Raw genomic sequence first — 19,953 nt, forward strand, 5'->3', positions numbered from 1 at the left:
TCATCAGTGTTTGTTTGTATTCCTTGCTTCAGGATGGAGGAGTAATGAGAACAAGATTAACTGTGAGCTACTGCTCACTTCTGTATCCCCCCAGAACGCTTATTATGAATGTTGACTTCAACAAATAATGAACCCTGAAACGAGTAAGTAAAGAGCAGTGTCTCTCCCCAGGGATTTCAAACAGCATCCTGGTAAACTGGCATTTTGCTTCTTGAAATAGCGTCAAATCCACGCTACATGTTTTGTAAATACATTCAGTTGGTAAACAGGAAGTCGATGTGGGACAGACCTGAAAATGGTATACGTGGTACAGAACTCCAAGCTGAAGCTCGGTACCAAATATCAAGCAGTTGTGATTTGTAGTTGCTGAGAAAAATGTTCGGAAAATTTTATAAATCCACGCTGTTTTTGTCGTAAATGCGCGACAGACCTGAAAACGGTACACATGGTACAGAACCCCAAGCTGAAATTTGGTCCCGAGTACCAAGTGGCTATGATTTGTAGTAGTTGAGAAAAGTTCGTGTGGATTTATAAAATTTTCCTATGTTTCGTAAATACATTCAGTCGGTAAACAGGAAGTCGATGTGCGACAGGCCTGAAAATGGTACACACGGTATAGAACCCCAAGCTGAAGCTCGGTACCAAATAGTTGAGATTTGTAGTTGCTGAGAAAAATGTTCGGAAAATTTTATAAATCCACGCTGTGTTTGTCGTAAATGCATTCAGTCGGTAAACACGGTACAGAACCCCAAGCTGAAATTTGGTCCCAAGTGGCTATGATTTGTAGTTGCTGAGAAAAGTTTGTGTGGATTTATAAAATTTTCCTATGTTTCGTAAATACATTCGGTCGGTAAACAGGAAGTCGATATGCGACAGACCTGAAAATGGTATACACGGTACAGAACTCCAAGCTGAAGCTCGGTACCAAATATCAAGCAGTTGTGATTTGTAGTTGCTGAGAAAAATGTTCGGAAAATTTTATAAATCCACGCTGTGTTTTTCGTAAATGCATTCAGTCGGTAAACAGGAAGTCGATGTGCGACAGACCTGAAAATGGTAAACATGGTATAGAACCCCAAGCTGAAGCTTGGTACCAAATATCAAGCAGTTGATTTGTAGTTGCTGAGAAAAATGTTAGCGTGGATTTATAAAATTTTCCTGTTTTTCGTAAATGCATTCAGTCGGTAAACAGGAAGTCGATGTGCGACAGACCTGAAAATGGTAAACATGGTATAGAACCCCAAGCTGAAGCTTGGTACCAAATATCAAGCAGTTGATTTGTAGTTGCTGAGAAAAATGTTAGCGTGGATTTATAAAATTTTCCTGTTTTTCGTAAATTCATTCAGTCGGTAAACAGGAAGTCGATGTGGGACAGACCTGAAAATGGTATACACGGTACAGAACCACAAGCTGAAGCTCAGTACCAAATATCAAGCAGTTGTGATTTGTAGTTGCTGAGAAAAATGTTCGGAAAATTTTATAAATCCACGCTGTGTTTGTCGTAAATGCATTCAGTCGGTAAACACGGTACAGAACCCCAAGCTGAAATTTGGTCCCAAGTGGCTATGATTTGTAGTTGCTGAGAAAAGTTTGTGTGGATTTATAAAATTTTCCTATGTTTCGTAAATACATTCGGTCGGTAAACAGGAAGTCGATGTGCGACAGACCTGAAAATGGTATACACGGTACAGAACCCCAAGCTGAAGCTCAGTACCAAATATCAAGCAGTTGTGATTTGTAGTTGCTGAGAAAAATGTTCGGAAAATTTTATAAATCCACGCTGTGCTTGTCGTAAATGCATTCAGTCGGTAAACAGGAAGTCGATGTGCGACAGACCTGAAAATGGTATACGTGGTAGAGAACCCCAAGCTGAAGCTTGGTATCAAATATCAAGCAGCTGTGATTTGTAGTTGCTGAGAAAAACGTTACCAACTTTTTGTAAATCCACGCTATACGTTTCATAAATACATTTGGTCGGTAAACAGGAAGTCGATGTGCGACAGACCTGAAAATGGTAAACATGGTATAGAACCCCAAGCTGAAGCTTGGTACCAAATATCAAGCAGTTGATTTGTAGTTGCTGAGAAAAATGTTAGCGTGGATTTATAAAATTTTCTTGTTTTTCGTAAATGCATTCAGTCGGTAAACAGGAAGTCGATGTGCGACAGACCTGAAAACGGTACACACCCCCGGTACCAAGTGGCTATGATTTGTGGTTGCTGAGAAAAAGGGTGTTATGGACAGAGGTAAACCAGTATCCCTGCCCCCTTCCTTCAGAGCGGGGGTACGACGACTAAGATGCAACAATCGCCAAAAAAAACCCTGATTCTGCCGAAACATTACCTCATTTATCATCATAACTCTTCAGCAGCCTTTAAACCTCTACAACGTTATGCGTTAAGCTGCATTTGTAAAGAACACAAGTGAACTCCAAAAAGCTCGTTTTATTTGTGCTTCGGATTAACAGTAAGAGTGTGCACTGATGCGCCTCGATTTTATAGAAAGATGGGGTTTCTAATAAAACACAGCTTTGAGATTCATCATCTTCATCCAATTCCTGTTCCAAAGAAGCCAACGCTACATTACAGTATGTTACAATTAAAATATCACATTTCAGTTAATATCTATTGTAGAAGTCTATTTCTAAAATACACAATTATCACTTATTATTTAACAATTTACAATAAGAGGGAAGGAAAAAAAAACAAGGCTTGAAGGATAATCTATTAATTCTATTCAATTTAATGCAAAGGTATTAACAAACTGACAATCTTAGAATAGAACATGTATATATCATAAATCAGGAAGAGAAGGGGGTTTAGTCATAAACAAAATATTGTAAAGAATAACATTAACATAAAAAAAAGTTTCTAATCAATCAGAACATTTATTGCAAGACTTTTCTTATAATTAAAGTGTAATTAGGATGTGCTGCTTAGTGTGTTAAAAATTAGACTCTTCTTTTACAGATATCGGTTGACAAATACGAGTGTTTACAGGGGTGTTGATGCGAAACGTACAGCGGTAGCCCTAATACACGCCTTTTTTGGGATTCTTGTAGACATTTGCATCCAGTAGAGAGGAACTATGAGACGACGACGACGAAATTTTCTTTCCTTCATAGCATCGACTTTAAAAAAAAAATCCTCCCAAATCCACTACTTTATTGTATCTTAATACTTCATCTCAGCAGGAACAGTTTTATAAAGGGTTCTTTCACACTTGGCATTTACTTATGTTGAAAAAAAATATTATATATATCAATCAGTGAGAGTTTAAATCTGAATGATGCTACAGCCATCCATCACCGGGTCCCAAGAGAGGAAAAACCGGCCATGTTGTGTAGGCAGGAGCAGCATTCTCTCTCTCTCTCTCTTCTGTCCAACACTAGCCAATCGTATGCATCTCAGCTGATATACAGTGGGGCAAAAAAGTATTTAGTCAGCCACCAATTGTGCAAGTTCTCCCACTTAAAAAGATGAGAGAGGCCTGTAATTTTCATCATAGGCACACTTCAACTATGAGAGACAGAATAGGAGGAAAGAATCCAGGAAATCACATTGTAGGATTTTTAATGAATTAATTGGTAAATTCCTCGGTAAAATAAGTATTTGGTCACCTACAAACAAGCAAGATTTCTGGCTCTCACAGACCTGTAACAACTTCTCTAACGCTACGTTCACACTGCAAGGCTTAATGCTCAATTCCGATTTTTTTGTGAAATCCGATTTTTTTGTGAGGTCGTTCACATTAACAAATATATGCGACTTGTATGTGATCCTCAGTATGAACGAAAAGCGACCTAAAAGTGTTCCGCATGCGCATTGCAGGATACGACGACGTCACACGCAGTGAGCATGGCCAGTGTTTACGGAAGTAAAACCGCCCGGTTGCGGTATGACTCATCCAATCTAGCTTGAATAGCTGCATCCCCCCAAATGGAAATCAGCTCCCTAACCTCTGCGTCCTTCCATTGAGAAGATTCAGAACCTTCACAGCCCGAAGCGTCCCTCACATTGATGTCATGCGCCATGTTGTTGTAACTTTTTTTGAGAGACCCGCCGCCTACTTCAGCGCAGAATAGTGACGTTTGTGGCTTGTTGATGACGTGTAAGTCGGATGAATGCGACCTGGTGGTTCAGACTGAAGTCGCATATGAAAAGAGCGGATAGGAATCGGAATTAGGACCACATATCCAAACGGCCTGGGTCGGATTTGAAAAAATCGGATCTGTGTCGTTCATATTGTCAATAAAAGATCGGATACAGGTCACATATGGGCGAAAAGATCGGATTTGAGTCACTTCAGCCTGCAGTGTGAACGTAGCCTAAGAGGCTCCTCTGTCCTCCACTCGTTACCTGTATTAATGGCACCTGTTTGAACTCGTTATCAGTATAAAAGACACCTGTCCACAACCTCAAACAGTCACACTCCAAACTCCACTATGGCCAAGACCAAAGAGCTGTCAAAGGACACCAGAAACAAAATTGTAGACCTGCACCAGGCTGGGAAGACTGAATCTGCAATAGGTAAGCAGCTTGGTGTGAAGAAATCAACTGTGGGAGCAATTATTAGAAAATGGAAGACATACAAGACCACTGATAATCTCCCTTGATCTGGGGCTCCACGCAAGATCTCACCCCGTGGGGTCAAAATGATCACAAGAACGGTGAGCAAAAATCCCAGAAGCACACGGGGGGACCTAGTGAATGACCTGCAGAGAGCTGGGACCAAAGTAACAAAGGCTACCATCAGTAACACACTACGCCGCCAGGGACTCAAATCCTGCAGTGCCAGACGTGTCCCCCTGCTTAAGCCAGTACATGTCCAGGCCCGTCTGAAGTTTGCTAGAGAGCATTTGGATGATCCAGAAGAGGACTGGGAGAATGTCATATGGTCAGATGAAACCAAAATAGAACTTTTTGGTAAAAACTCAACTTGTCGTGTTTGGAGGAGAAAGAATGCTGAGTTGCATCCAAAGAACACCATACCTACTGTGAGGCATGGGGGTGGAAACATCATGCTTTGGGGCTGTTTTTCTGCAAAGGGACCAGGACGACTGATCCGTGTAAAGGAAAGAATGAATGGGGCCATGTATCGTGAGATTTTGAGTGAAAACCTCCTTCCATCAGCAAGGGCATTGAAGATGAAACGTGGCTGGGTCTTTCAGCATGACAATGATCCCAAACACACCGCCCGGGCAACGAAGGAGTGGCTTCGTAAGAAGCATTTCAAGGTCCTGGAGTGGCCTAGCCAGTCTCCAGATCTCAACCCCATAGAAAATCTTTGGAGGGAGTTGAAAGTCCGTGTTGCCCAGCGACAGCCCCAAAACATCACTGCTCTAGAGGAGATCTGCATGGAGGAATGGGCCAAAATACCAGCAACAGTGTGTGAAAACCTTGTGAAGACTGACAGAAAACATTTGACCTCTGTCATTGCCAACGAAGGGTATATAACAAAGTATTGAGATGAACTTTTGTTATTGACCAAATACTTATTTTCCACCATAATTTGCAAATAAATTATTTAAAAATCAGACAATGTGATTTTCTGGATTTTTTTTCTCATTCTGTCTCTCATAGTTGAAGTGTACCTATGATGAAAATTACAGGCCTCTCATCTTTTTAAGTGGGAGAACTTGCACAATTGGTGACTGACTAAATACTTTTTTGCCCCACTGTATGTGGAAGAGGGCAGATGGCGCTTTCCTCCGAATGTGTTCGACTTGGACGTTCATAAGTCGAAAAATGTAGCTAGTTTGATGTGTGGGAATTAGCAGGATGAACAAAAAGACGGAAACGACGAGGACACTCGGCAGGGTCCATACCTCCACCGAGCCACGTATCCTCAACGTCAAAATTAAGTCACTTGAACCTAGGATAATACGAAAGCTGTCCAACAAATTTCACCCAAATCCGTTCACTACTTTTTGACTTGCGTTGGAAACAAACCGAGACGAAAACATAACCACCTCCAACAAAGCTGTAGCTCATACCGGCCAAGACGCCCATAAAGTCATTAATATGACCGGTGGCGCCACCATCTTGACAACTTTTCTCCACACCTACCTGAGGAACCTTGTACGCGAGTTTGATCAAAATCCGATCGATCCTGTAGGAGGAGTAGCGGTTTTTGTAAATTGTGGACGGACGACGCGTGATCGCATCAGCTCATCCGGCCTGGCCTGCGGCTGGATGAGCTAAAAAGGGACTCGTACGACATGTAACCTTAACTACGTTCTAGTATTAGCTAACTGATCCGCTAGCCGAGTTGAAATAAAATAACCGGTCATGAGGAAAGTTGTAGCTTTGGCGGCGTAAAATCATGAAACGTCAGTGATTTGCGAGTCGGACTTCATGACGTGTATTCGTGAACTTCCAAAAAAAAAAAAAACAGACATTTGAGTCATCTTGAACCATTGAACGTTTTCGAGAAAACGTCGTGCTCACTAGCACGACTCCTTTTTCACCAGGACTTTGCTCCTCCGTCTTTGCTTTTCTTGCACCCTGATTGGTTGACAGGTTTAAAAAAAAAAAAAAATGCTCGTCGTCACTGTGCTTTTCTAAAAACTTTAAGGTGACTAAAAAAAAAAAATGACATGGCGGCAGTGGCATCATCTTTTAAAAGCAGCTATCGTCCTCCTGCTTCCCAGTACATGGTAAAGTGTGCAATACTGGCCAACGGAAAGAAAGGGGGTTAAAAAAAAAAAAAAGCCAAGTATGAAATCACCACAGCATGATTCTGATTTTAACGTTCGATTTTTTTTTTTTTTTTTTTACAGAATTGCGTAATACGATTGTAAGCAGTACACACTTCCAAGTCTGAAAACTGTCACATTTTATCCCGTTTGCTTTCTACACTCTCAGAAATTAAAGGTACCAATAAACGTCCTGTACCTTGTAGCTGGGGTGGTGCCATTCAGGGTTCCAGATGGATGTGATTTTCAACTAAGACTACGTTCAGACTGCACCCTGAAATGACCCATATCTGATTTTTTTGCCCATATGCGACCTGTATCCGATTTGTTATTGACAATCTGAACAACACACATCCGATTTTTTCACATGCGACCCAGGCCGCTTGGATATGTGGTCCTAATTCCGATGCATATCCGTTATTTTCACATGCGACTGCAGTCTGACCGGACAGGTCGCATTCATGCGACCTACACGTCATCAACAAGAGACAAACGTCACTATTCTGTGTTGGCTAATCCCGCCTCTTTGGTGGAAAACAACAACATTTGTACAGTTTTCAGAATTTAAATAGACTTTTATAGAATTGATCAAGCTAATCAGGGCTTAATTTGAGGGGGAGCAAGCCGGAGCGTGCTCCGGAACCTCGGACGTTGGTTCCGGCAGCTATTTACACTGGATCCGGTGATCTGACACCTCTCTTGCTTATGTAACAAAATTTAAAAAAAAACCAAATAAATAAATGCAAGTTTATTTAGTGTTAATGTCTGATTTTGATATCTGTCTTGGTGATTTCTCTCATGAAACGACATCCACAAAATATCTGTTTGTATATTACGGAAAAGGAGGGTGCACACTTCCGTGGCCGCGGGAGGAAAACGCGCTGTTCGGGGAAAAAGAAGTGGAAGCGCTCTGCCAGCAGTTTTGCATCAATGACCCACGATGTCATCAGGGCATTCAGGGAAAGTAATGGAGAATTCATCCCAGATGAACTGAAGGGCCTCTTGGCCGCGATCAACACTGTCCCTATCTCAAGTGCAGAGTGTGAGCGGGGTTTTTCACAGATGAACTTAATTTGCAGTGTTATTACAATACATGCCCAGAAGCGCCCCCCCCCCTTTTTTTTTTCGCACCGGAGCCACTCATCCTCTGCGCTCCGGGACCTCCCACTTTACAAATTAAGCACTGAAGCTAATGGTGGATTTGGTAGGGACCTGGATGTTAAACCGTCCTGTATTACAAGATTATAAGATTGTTCTGGAAATTTCCAGTAATTTGACACCTTCGGTCTCATTAGTCTGCTGCCCACATTAATCAGATTATTGTGCGAGTTCTGCCGCCGCCACAAAAACCACATCGCCAGGTCTCGCCTCATCTCCATCGCAAACTGCACTGGTGTTTCTGCACCTTGAGCCAGCGCTGAGAGAAGCTGCAGAATTCAGCTGGCTATAAACAATCTAAATAAATATTTATAAAAATGTAGAAAAAGTTTATTAATACATGCAAATTATTAAGCCTGAATTAAGAGTTTGGTAATACAGCGGCCGTATCCCAAATGACTGCCTACTGAAGCTCGAGTGCACTATATAGAGTTTAAAAATCCATTACTTCCTAGTAACATGTAGTGCACTTATATAGAAATTAGAGAGACATTTAGGAGTCAACCCTCGTTACCAGGCTACACGTTTTCATTTCAGTTCAGAAACAAAAACACACACGAGACCTCACACTTTAACACTAACCAGATAATTAAACAAACAAACAAACAAAAAAAAAATCATTAAACTTGAAGAGTGCGCTTTTTTTTTGTTTACGTATTACGTAGATGTGCTTATTACGTGTCGATTTGCGCATGCGGGACACTTTTGGGTCGTTTTCCGTTCATATTGGAGATCGCATACAAGTCTCATATAATTGGTAATGTGAACGGCCTAACAAAAAAATCGGATTTCGCAACAAATCGGATATGGGTCGTTTCAGGTTGCAGTCTGAACGTAGTGTAAAAGTTCAGTTACGTAACCTTCCCTTGCTTATGAAGGTCACGTCCACTAACGTGACTGAATGGTGGCGTGTTCGTGTTAATGAACGCGGTCTTTCTTTGTCCTGTCTGCCTGTATTAAAGAAATAACGGCCTGGACTCTGAGACTGCATGCATGCGTACATCTCTAAACGTTTTTTCCGCAAGCCAAAACTTCCCTTCTGGCTCCTGATAAACTTATGATGCCAGAGGCATTTTGTGGCCAGGAGTAAAATTTGCTGTGGTCTCTGGGTGGGAGGGGCATATTCTCTCTCTCGGTCAGTCATAGTGACTGTAGCCAATCATGGGCATGTATGCGGAAGACGGCGGACAGCACATTCCTCTTGGCATCTTATCCCAGCAGTTTGCTGGTTTAACGCGTCTCGGAGGAAGCGTATGAGCTGATGGAGATCTGTCTGGGGGGGTAGGAACTGGCAGGTGACCAAACCGAGTGGGGGAGGGGTTTAAAAAAATCCCCTCCCTTTCGCCTGACGAGCTGCCTTCAGCTAAATACTTAACATACATGTAGCTGACTGGATAAACCACACCAGACGACCTGCTCTACAAGCTGACAAAGGCTCGTTCCGGGGAAATACTTCGCTTTGACGAACCCTGGATATCAGCACCCCAGCGACAAGAAACTTTACGGCACATGGTCCTACTCTACATCAGTATCGATATGCACCATTTAGACACAATTATGGCTTTGATTACCAATTCCAACTTACATGTTCAAACCTGAAGACTCGTCATCCATCAATTAATATGAATCTGTCCTGATTTACAGATAGGGATGATCAAAGCCAAAACAAAATACAATACATGCACCTACAGAGCCGAGGCTTGTTAGCAGCTTTATGGTGAAGCAGAATGAGCGACACGTCTATTTCTACAACGTCGGGCGCCATATTAACGTGTTATCATAATGCCCCGTTAATTTCAATATGAAAAAAAAAATTATTACAATGTAGAATTTCTCTTTACTACATCATCACACTCCTCATTTCTCAAAACAAGCAGTTTATGTAAATATTAGCACTTAATATCAGACCAAAAAAAAAGGTACAAAAAGCCTTTCAAAGCTGCACACATTCATCTACGAGTTTGTTTCGATGCTCACTAATCTCAGCGTCTTCATCATAGTGCAAAAGCCGGAGTTAGAAAGATGAGATGGAACGGAGGACGCTGGTCTCGATACCACACGCACCCGGCGTCGACCGGCGTCTCAGTGGAGTTTTCTAAAAGGAAGAATTACACAGCAGACGGAGAAATTAGTCTTAACAGTTGTGGTCAGAAGTTTACATACAGTGATATGAATGTCATGGCGATATTTGGGCTTTCAGTCATTTCTTTGAGCTCTTCTTTTTCTGTGGCAGAATGATTGTACAGCATACGGCTTTAATTTTCTTTGGGTTTTCTAAAATATACATACAGCACACCTAATATTTGGGTAAAATGTCTCTTCACAAGATTCACCTTGACCAAACATTTTTGTTGACCATGAACAAGGTTCTAGCAGAATCCTGGTTGGATGTTTCATGACTCTTCATGGTAGAATCGGTAGAGTTCAATTAAATTTGCTTTGTTTTTTTCTTGGCATGGACTCGACTTATAAACACGGTCCATATATTTTCAATAGGGTTGAAGTCAGGACTTGTTTTAAGCTTAATGTTAGCCTGCTTTATCCTCCACAACCAGCTCTGATACGTGTTTGGGTTCATTGTCCTGTTGGAACTCGCAAGTCGTGTTCAAGTTTCTGATGGTTTATGCTGAAGAATTCTGAGGTAGTCCTCCTCCTTCATTATTCCATCCACTTTGTGCAATGAACCAGTTCCACTGGCAGCAAAACAGCCCCAGAGCATGATGATCCTACCACCACCACCAGCTGGTACAGTGTCCCTCTGTACATGGTGGTCATTGTGGCCAAACAACTCAATCTTTGTCTCATCTGACCATACAGCTTTCCTCCAGAAGGCTTTTTCTTTGTCCGTGTGGTCAGCTTCAAACTTTAGTTAAGCTTGAAGGTGTGAATTTTGGAGCAGGGGGTTATTTCTTGGATAGCAGCCTCTTAGTCCATGGTGACCTGAACTGTAGACAGTGATCCATCAGCTTCCAGTTCATGGCAGGGCTGTGCCATGGTGGTTCCCAGGTTGTTCCTGACCATCCAAACTAATTTCCTTTCAGCTGAAGGTGACAGTTTGGGTTTTCTTGAAGCAAAGTGACTACACCTCACACTAATTTGCATACAATTGTTTGAACTGATCTTGGAATTTGCAGTTGTTTAGAAATAGCTCCAAGAGACATTCCGGAGTTGTGTATATCTGCGATCCTCTTTCTCAGATCTGCACTGAGCTCCTTGGACTTTTCCATTTTACTGTGTGTTGGTCAATCCAATGAGTGCTGTAAACAAACCCTTTTTATGAAGGCACAGAAAAGCTACCAGCTGTAGTCAGTCATAATCTAACAGGAAGTTAAGAGACCTCGGCCTTGGCAAGATAAGAGACAGTTTGGAAGTTTCAGCACCTCTGAATTAATAATCTAAGTGAGCGTATGTACATTTTTGACCCTGTGTTGATTTCAGAAAATCCAAAGAAAATTAAAACTTGTGCACCAAATTAAATTTTTTTTAAATTAAAGCTGTATGCTGAAAACTTGAAAATTTATTATTATTTTTTTTTAAATAATCTCCTGTTTTTCCATACTAAAACAATTATCCGCCTTGGGCTCAGTGAATATCTTTACAGGAAAATATCACACCGAAGTCTTGACAGACCTCGGTCTGATATTTTCCCATAAAGCCAGAGCAAGCGGAGTTAATAAGGAGTTTATTATCTGGCTTTCTTCATTTCTAAGATTAAAACTGGATGGTCATTATTATAATGATGCGTGACGCTGCTTTCACTCACGTCACATTTGTAACGCAACGGAGTCACGCGTGCAGAATAAACGGCTAGCGGCTTCAAAACTGAATTTATTTCTCCGCTCGAGTAATACATGTCAAATGTTCGGCCATTTCTGATTCCGTTTTGATTTCCAATTCATCTCCTCTTTTTGTCTTTTTTTTTGCAACATTGAAAGCCGGCGCCTTGGAACGAGTGTCTGTAATCGCCTACAGGCATGACGGGAAAATACTGCCTGCCAAGGAACCAATCAGAGCACACGATTTTACCAGAAGTATTTTGTGCCATATCATAAATCACCAATATTCACTTCGCCTTCAGTGAATAATTGTTAAAGATGTCCTGCAGTAGGTAAGTGCACTAATAGGAGCTGCTTTCATTTCGTCAGTTAAAGGAGAACTGAAGGCAAATTTTTTTTTATCATCAAAAATCTCATTTTATTAAATATCGGAATGCATTTTTGATTGCTATTTTGTCGCTGCTATAGCAATTTATGAGTGTTTGAAATATGCTCTGTAATATATCAGTCCGTATGCCAAAGCGATGGCCGTAAACGAGATTCGTTGAGACCTGTGCGAGACATCGTAGGATGGAAGTAAACGTACAGCGGAAATCAAAGTCACCGACATCTGCCAACGTTGTCAAAAGACGCGCGCGCCCTCTTTCGAATGCTGACGTAATCAAGCCGGAAGTTTTCCCTGCGTCCGAAATCGCCGCTTACTCACTATATAGTGTGGACGCCATTTTATAGCTCTGTCCGAAACCTTAGTGAGGACAATGTGCGAAATGCGCTCAGTATAATATGGATTTATCACAAAAATACACACGTATTTATTATTCTGAAAACCCACCAGCCGCCTGATCTGGCACGTTTTAATCGTGCGACAGTAATGACGTGCTGTAAATACCAGCGTGACGGACTCGTCCTTATCCTGTCGTCTTTCCAACTCTTCTCGGTTGGTTTGAAGTCGTATGGAATAATCTCCATGTCACGTACGCGCGGGAGGCGGATGTATGTGCAGAAGTATACAGTTGAATAAAAAGTGCAGAATATACTGTATATACAGTGAAGATATATACATGGCAGGCGAGATCAAAAACGAGAATATAGGCAAAAGGGTCGGTCGAGGCGCAAACAGGACATCAAAGGCTAAGCGAGGACAAGAACGAGAAACAGGAAATCAAGACAACGGGTAGAAAGGCTCGGTAATGCTGTACATGCGTATGGTAATACTTCGCAATGCGAATGCATCAGCACAGTCCTTAAATAGGCAAACGCACAGTTCAGGTGCACGCGCCACAGCGCGCAGGACTGACACTCCTGGCAAATCTCGAAATTAATCTAAATTGGAACGATCTGGCCGCTGTGTAAACAGTTTTCAAAATGGCGGCGCTGACACGTCACGCTTGAAGTCTCGCGAAGATCGCGTGGATAAGCGACGCCTACCGTGGACCCAACGAACTACAACCCCGATTCCAAAAAAGTTGGGACAAAGTACAAATTGTAAATAAAAACAGAATGCAATAATTTACAAATCTCAAAAACTGATATTGTATTCACAATAGAACATAGACAACATATCAAATGTCGAAAGTGAGACATTTTGAAATTTCATGACAGCAACACATCTCAAAAAAGTTGGGACAGGGGCAACAAGAGGCTGGAAAAGTTAAAGGTACAAAAAAGGAACAGCTGGAGGACCAAATTGCAACTCATTAGGTCAATTGGCAATAGGTCATTAACATGACTGGGTATAAAAAGAGTATCTTGGAGTGGCAGCGGCTCTCAGAAGTAAAGATGGGAAGAGGATCACCAATCCCCCTAATTCTGCACCGACAAATAGTGGAGCAATATCAGAAAGGAGTTCGACAGTGTAAAATTGCAAAGAGTTTGAACATATCATCATCTACAGTGCATAATATCATCAAAAGATTCAGAGAATCTGGAAGAATCTCTGTGCGTAAGGGTCAAGGCCGGAAAACCATACTGGGTGCCCGTGATCTTCGGGCCCTTAGACGGCACTGCATCACATACAGGCATGCTTCTGTATTGGAAATCACAAAATGGGCTCAGGAATATTTCCAGAGAACATTATCTGTGAACACAATTCACCGTGCCATCCGCCGTTGCCAGCTAAAACTCTATAGTTCAAAGAAGAAGCCGTATCTAAACATGATCCAGAAGCGCAGACGTCTTCTCTGGGCCAAGGCTCATTTAAAATGGACTGTGGCAAAGTGGAAAACTGTTCTGTGGTCAGACGAATCAAAATTTGAAGTTCTTTATGGAAATCAGGGACGCCGTGTCATTCGGACTAAAGCGGAGAAGGACGACCCAAGTTGTTATCAGCGCTCAGTTCAGAAGCCTGCATCTCTGATGGTATGGGGTTGCATTAGTGCGTGTGGCATGGGCAGCTTACACATCTGGAAAGACACCATCAATGCTGAAAGGTATATCCAGGTTCTAGAGCAACATATGCTCCCATCCAGACGACGTCTCTTTCAGGGAACACCTTGCATTTTCCAACATGACAATGCCAAACCACATACTGCATCAATTACAGCATCATGGCTGCGTAGAAGAAGGGTCCGGGTACTGAACTGGCCAGCCTGCAGTCCAGATCTTTCACCCATAGAAAACATTTGGCGCATCATAAAACGGAAGATACGACAAACAAGACCTAAGACAGTTGAGCAACTGGAATCCTACATTAGACAAGAATGGGTTAACATTCCTATCCCTAAACTTGAGCAACTTGTCTCCTCAGTCCCCAGACGTTTACAGACTGTTGTAAAGAGAAAAGGGGATGTCTCACAGTGGGAAACATGGCCTTGTCCCAACTTTTTTGAGATGTGTTGTTGTCATGAAATTTAAAATCACCTAATTTTTCTCTTTAAATGATACATTTTCTCAGTTTAAACATTTGATATGTCATCTATGTTCTATTCTGAATAAAATATGGAATTTTGAAACTTCCACATCATTGCATTCCGTTTTTATTTACAATTTGTACTTTGTCCCAACTTTTTTGGAATCGGGGTTGTACATTCAACATGGCTAAAAACCGAACAGGCTGAGAACTGCAAGAGTCACGATACAAGGTTACTAAAACTGAAAACGTAATTGAACAACACGTTAATTAAGAAATAAAGCAAGTTTAAAAATGACTTCAGTTCTGCTTTAACAAACACTCAAGAGAAAAAAATGTTCGCTGAGAATGCATGACTTGAAATAAAAATCAATCTTTTTGAGAAATCCTTCACACTGAATCTTCCCTTTGTTTATTTTACTTGTTGACTGCACTTTATACAGTATAATGTAGAAATGTTTAAATTCGGTATTTTTGAACGCACCCTTGCTTCACAGGTGCCTAAGAAGATTTCTGACGGTTTCCAGATAACGTGTTTTCATGTTTCTATACCTGATGAAATGGAAACAGTTCATGCCTGTATCTGTATGGATCATAAACAGCACGGTGGGTGTGAAACGCTACACCAGCTGTTACCTTCTCCGCCTCTGAAAATACAGACGAATAATCCACTGTGCGATGAAGGGCCAGACGAGAGCCAAGGCCACGGTGCCCGGGGAAATGTCAAACGGCCACCAGGACGGCTTCTGTACACAAACACACATGTAGAAATGATATTAAATATAAAACCAGTGCCGTGTTCACCCAGGAGTCAGAGATTTGGACTGATCAGCGTGATCAATAATTATTGTGTTTACATGCAGGCTAATTAGTTCATAATCACAGTAATAATTTCTTTATTTTATCAAACTGCACACAGCGAAAGCAGGCTGTCTTAAACGAGTGCTGGTGCAGAAAATCTGGCCCCGCTTTAAGGATCAAAGTGCAGCCAGTCTGAGATTCTAGGTCAGAAGTAAATCAGAAGAGATTAAAATGTCAATCGTTACATAACCTACCCTGTGAGTCCTGCTGGCTGGGGGTATCAGATATTCTGAGGGTAAGGCCGCTGATCTCGCCTGGGAAGAGCAAAACGGGCCAATCACAAGACGGTCAAAGGACTTGGGCACGTACTGTTTTTCCAACATCATGAGCAAACAAACAGTCACTTATTAGCTCATTTTAAACACAATGTGTTTTTCTGAGCCAAACCTGCAATGAAATCATGGTAAAGCCAGAGCTCCCGATATAGCTGTAAATTATTTTTGTGCCTGTCCAAAATATAACATAAAACCAAGTCGTGATAACTAACCTAATCCCGATAGCGTAAAACTAATCCCGATAACATAAAATTAATCCTGATAATGTAAAACTAATCCCAATACCATAAAACTAACCCTAATAATGTAAAACTAGTCCCGATAATGTAAAATTAATCCTAATACCATAAACCTAATCCCGATAACATAAACCTAATCCTGATGCCGTAAACCTACTCCTAATACCATAAACCTAACCCCAATAACATATTTATGAAGTGTATATGTGGTATATAGTGTGTATATATATATATATATATATGGGTTTTTTTGGTAATTATATATTTATATAGATATTTATGAAGTGTATATATGGTATATAGTATATATTTTTTGTAATTATATATTTATATAGATATTTATGTAGTGTATATATGGTATGTAGTATATATTTTTGTAATTAAATATTTATATAGATATTTATGAAGTATATATATATATGGTATGTAGTATATATTTTTGTAATTATATATTTATATAGATATTCATGAAGTGTATATATTTGTATAGGAGTATTAATGTAGTTTGGATTTCGGGGTAGTTAAAAAGGGGTGGGAAATTAAAAAAGTATTGTACTTCCCACTCCTTTTTCGAACAATGTGCGGTGTATTGTAATGTCTTAGCTCTTTATTATTTTATTTAGGTTTTTTTTGTCACTTTCTTGTTGTCTTTCTTTTGTATGTACAAATAGTTACATACATTTTTTATACATGTTCGAAATAAAAATAAATTCATTCATTCATAAACCTAAAAATGTAAAACTAGTCCCGATACCGTAAACCTAATCCCGATACCGTAAACCTAATCCTAATGCGGTAAACCTAATCCCGATAACATGAACCTAATCCCAATACCGTAAAACTAATCCCGATAACCTAATCCAGATAACATAAGCCTAAACCTAATAATGTAAAACTAGTCCCGATAATGTAAACCTAATCCAGATAACATAAAACTAACCCTAATAATGTAAACCTAATCCTGATAACATAAACCTAATCTTAATACCATAAAACTAAATCACAATTATATAAAACTAGTCCCGATAATGTAAACCTAATCCCGATAATGTAAAATTAATCCTAATACCGTAAACCTAATCCCGATAATGTAAACCTAATCCTGATAACGTAAACCTAATCAGGATAACATAAACCTAAACCTAATAATGTAAAACTAGTCCCGATAATGTAAACCTAATCCAGATAACATAAAACTAACCCTAATAATGTAAACCTAATCCTGATAACATAAACCTAATCTTAATACCATAAAACTAAATCACAATTATATAAAACTAGTCCCGATAATGTAAACCTAATCCCGATAATGTAAAATTAATCCTAATACCGTAAACCTAATCCCGATAATGTAAAATTAATCCTAATACCATAAACCTAATCCCGATAACGTAAACCTAATCCTGATAACGTAAACCTAATCAGGATAACATAAACCTAAACCTAATAATGTAAAACTAGTCCCGATAATGTAAACCTAATCCTGATAACATAAACCTAATCTTAATACCATAAAACTAAATCACAATTATATAAAACTAGTCCCGATAATGTAAACCTAATCCCGATAATGTAAAATTAATCCTAATACCACAAACCTAATCCCGATAACGTAAACCTAATCCTGATAACGTAAACCTAATCAGGATAACATAAACCTAAACCTAATAATGTAAAACTAGTCCCGATAATGTAAACCTAATCCAGATAACATAAAACTAACCCTAATAATGTAAACCTAATCCTGATAACATAAACCTAATCTTAATACCATAAAACTAAATCACAATTATATAAAACTAGTCCCGATAATGTAAACCTAATCCCGATAATGTAAAATTAATCCTAATACCATAAACCTAATCCCGATAACGTAAACCTAATCCTGATAACGTAAACCTAATCAGGATAACATAAACCTAAACCTAATAATGTAAAACTAGTCCCGATAATGTAAACCTAATCCAGATAACATAAAACTAACCCTAATAATGTAAACCTAATCCTGATAACATAAACCTAATCTTAATACCATAAAACTAAATCACAATTATATAAAACTAGTCCCGATAATGTAAACCTAATCCCGATAATGTAAAATTAATCCTAATACCACAAACCTAATCCCGATAACATAAACCTAATCCTGATAACGTAAACCTAATCAGGATAACATAAACCTAAACCTAATAATGTAAAACTAGTCCCGATAATGTAAACCTAATCCAGATAACATAAAACTAACCCTAATAATGTAAACCTAATCCTGATAACATAAACCTAATCTTAATACCATAAAACTAAATCACAATTATATAAAACTAGTCCCGATAATGTAAACCTAATCCCGATAACGTAAACCTAATCCTGAAAACGTAAACCTAATCAGGATAACATAAACCTAAACCTAATAATGTAAAACTAGTCCCGATAATGTAAACCTAATCCAGATAACATAAAACTAACCCTAATAATGTAAACCTAATCCTGATAACATAAACCTAATCTTAATACCATAAAACTAAATCACAATTATATAAACCTAATCCCGATAATGTAAAATTAATCCTAATACCGTAAACCTAATCCCGATAATGTAAAATTAATCCTAATACCGTAAACCTAATCCCGATAATGTAAAATTAATCCTAATACCATAAACCTAATCCAGATAACATAAACCTAAACCTAATAATGTAAACCTAATCCCGATACCGTAAACCTAATCCTGTAAACCTAACCCTGATACCGTAAACCTAATCCTAATGCGGTAAACCTAATCCAGATGTAAAACTCGTCCCGATAACGTAAACCTAATCCAGATAACATAAAACTAACCCTAATAATGTAAACCTAATCCCGATAACATAAACCTAATCTTAATACCATAAAACTAATCCTGATGATGTAAAACTTATCCTGATAACTTTAATCTAATCCTGGTACCGTAAAACTAACCCTGATAACTTTAAACTAATCCCGATACCATAAATTTAACCCTGATAACAAAACCTAACCCTAATAACAAAAAATAATAACAATAACATAAAACTAAATCAGGATAACATAAACCTAATCCCAATAATGTAAAACCAATCCCGATAAAGTGCAACTAATCCAGATAATGCACAACACATATTGATAAGATAAAAACTAATCTCGACAACATACAACTAATCCCAATACTGTTAAACTAATTCAGATAAATTTAAACTAATCCCGGTTTCATAGTCTTAGCCCTGACAATAAAAACCTAACTCGAATGGCATACGACTAATCCCGATAACATAAAAACCAATCCCTGCAACGTGAACCTAATCCCGGTAATGTAAACCTAATCCTAATTCCATAAAACTAATCCCGCTAACGCTAAACTAATCTCAGTTATGCAAAACTGATCTCGAGAAGATACAATTTATCCTGATGACACAAAACTAATCCCGGTAACATAAATCTCATCATAATACCGTAAAACTAATCCTGTTAACATTAAATTTATCCTGATACCATAAACTTAACCCTAATAATAACATATAACTAATCACGATACCGTAAAACTCATCCCGAGAACGTAAAACGAATCCTGATAACATAAAACTAATCCTGATGTAAAACTAATCCTGAGAACATAAATGTAATCCGAACAATATAAAACTAAATCATAACACACAACCCTATTCCTGATAACTAACATCAACCTGATAAAATAAAATCTAAACCTCTTTAAGCTTTAAACCATTCTAAAAACACGTAATCCTAATCAGTTTGAATCCTCATCCTACCATAAATCTAATCCGAACAATCTTAAGAACATAAAAATGAAGCCTAATAACTTAAAAGCTAATCTTAATAATTAAATATTTAAAGGGGTACCGAATATAATATATACAGTTGCTGTGACAAAGTAACGTATTCTTAAGTATTCTATCAAATTTATATACTAGAAAACAACGAAATATCTTGGTAATTGTAAATATAATACTTTATACGCTAAACCGCACAAGAGTCGCCATTTTTAAAAGACCGTGATGTCAGCGCTACCCACTGCACTAGCGGAACTCTCCGAAATAGAGGAGAGAAGCGTGTAATCATGGCGTCG

The 19,953-nt window shown here is 39.2% G+C and overlaps 1 protein-coding gene across 2 annotated transcripts in view; it reads right to left on the reverse strand.

The window, feature by feature from the left end:
- Nucleotides 1-5,166: 5,166 nt before the first annotated feature.
- acbd5a (acyl-CoA binding domain containing 5a) overlaps nt 5,167-19,953 on the reverse strand; it is a 76,498-nt gene continuing 61,711 nt past the window's right edge. Inside the window, exons 9-11 of one of the 2 annotated variants that reach the window (XM_060922542.1) lie at nt 15,535-15,594; nt 15,116-15,225; nt 5,167-9,950 (exon numbers count right to left, since the gene is read on the reverse strand). In XM_060922542.1, the coding sequence (XP_060778525.1) occupies nt 9,938-9,950; nt 15,116-15,225; nt 15,535-15,594 (183 nt within the window). In that variant the 3' untranslated portion in view covers nt 5,167-9,937. The remainder of the gene's footprint in view (nt 9,951-15,115; nt 15,226-15,534; nt 15,595-19,953) is intronic. The other variant, XM_060922541.1, reaches the window with a different exon arrangement.

Source organism: Neoarius graeffei, chromosome 5 (assembly GCF_027579695.1).
Source record: "Neoarius graeffei isolate fNeoGra1 chromosome 5, fNeoGra1.pri, whole genome shotgun sequence".
Classification (NCBI taxonomy): Eukaryota; Metazoa; Chordata; class Actinopteri; order Siluriformes; family Ariidae; genus Neoarius; species Neoarius graeffei.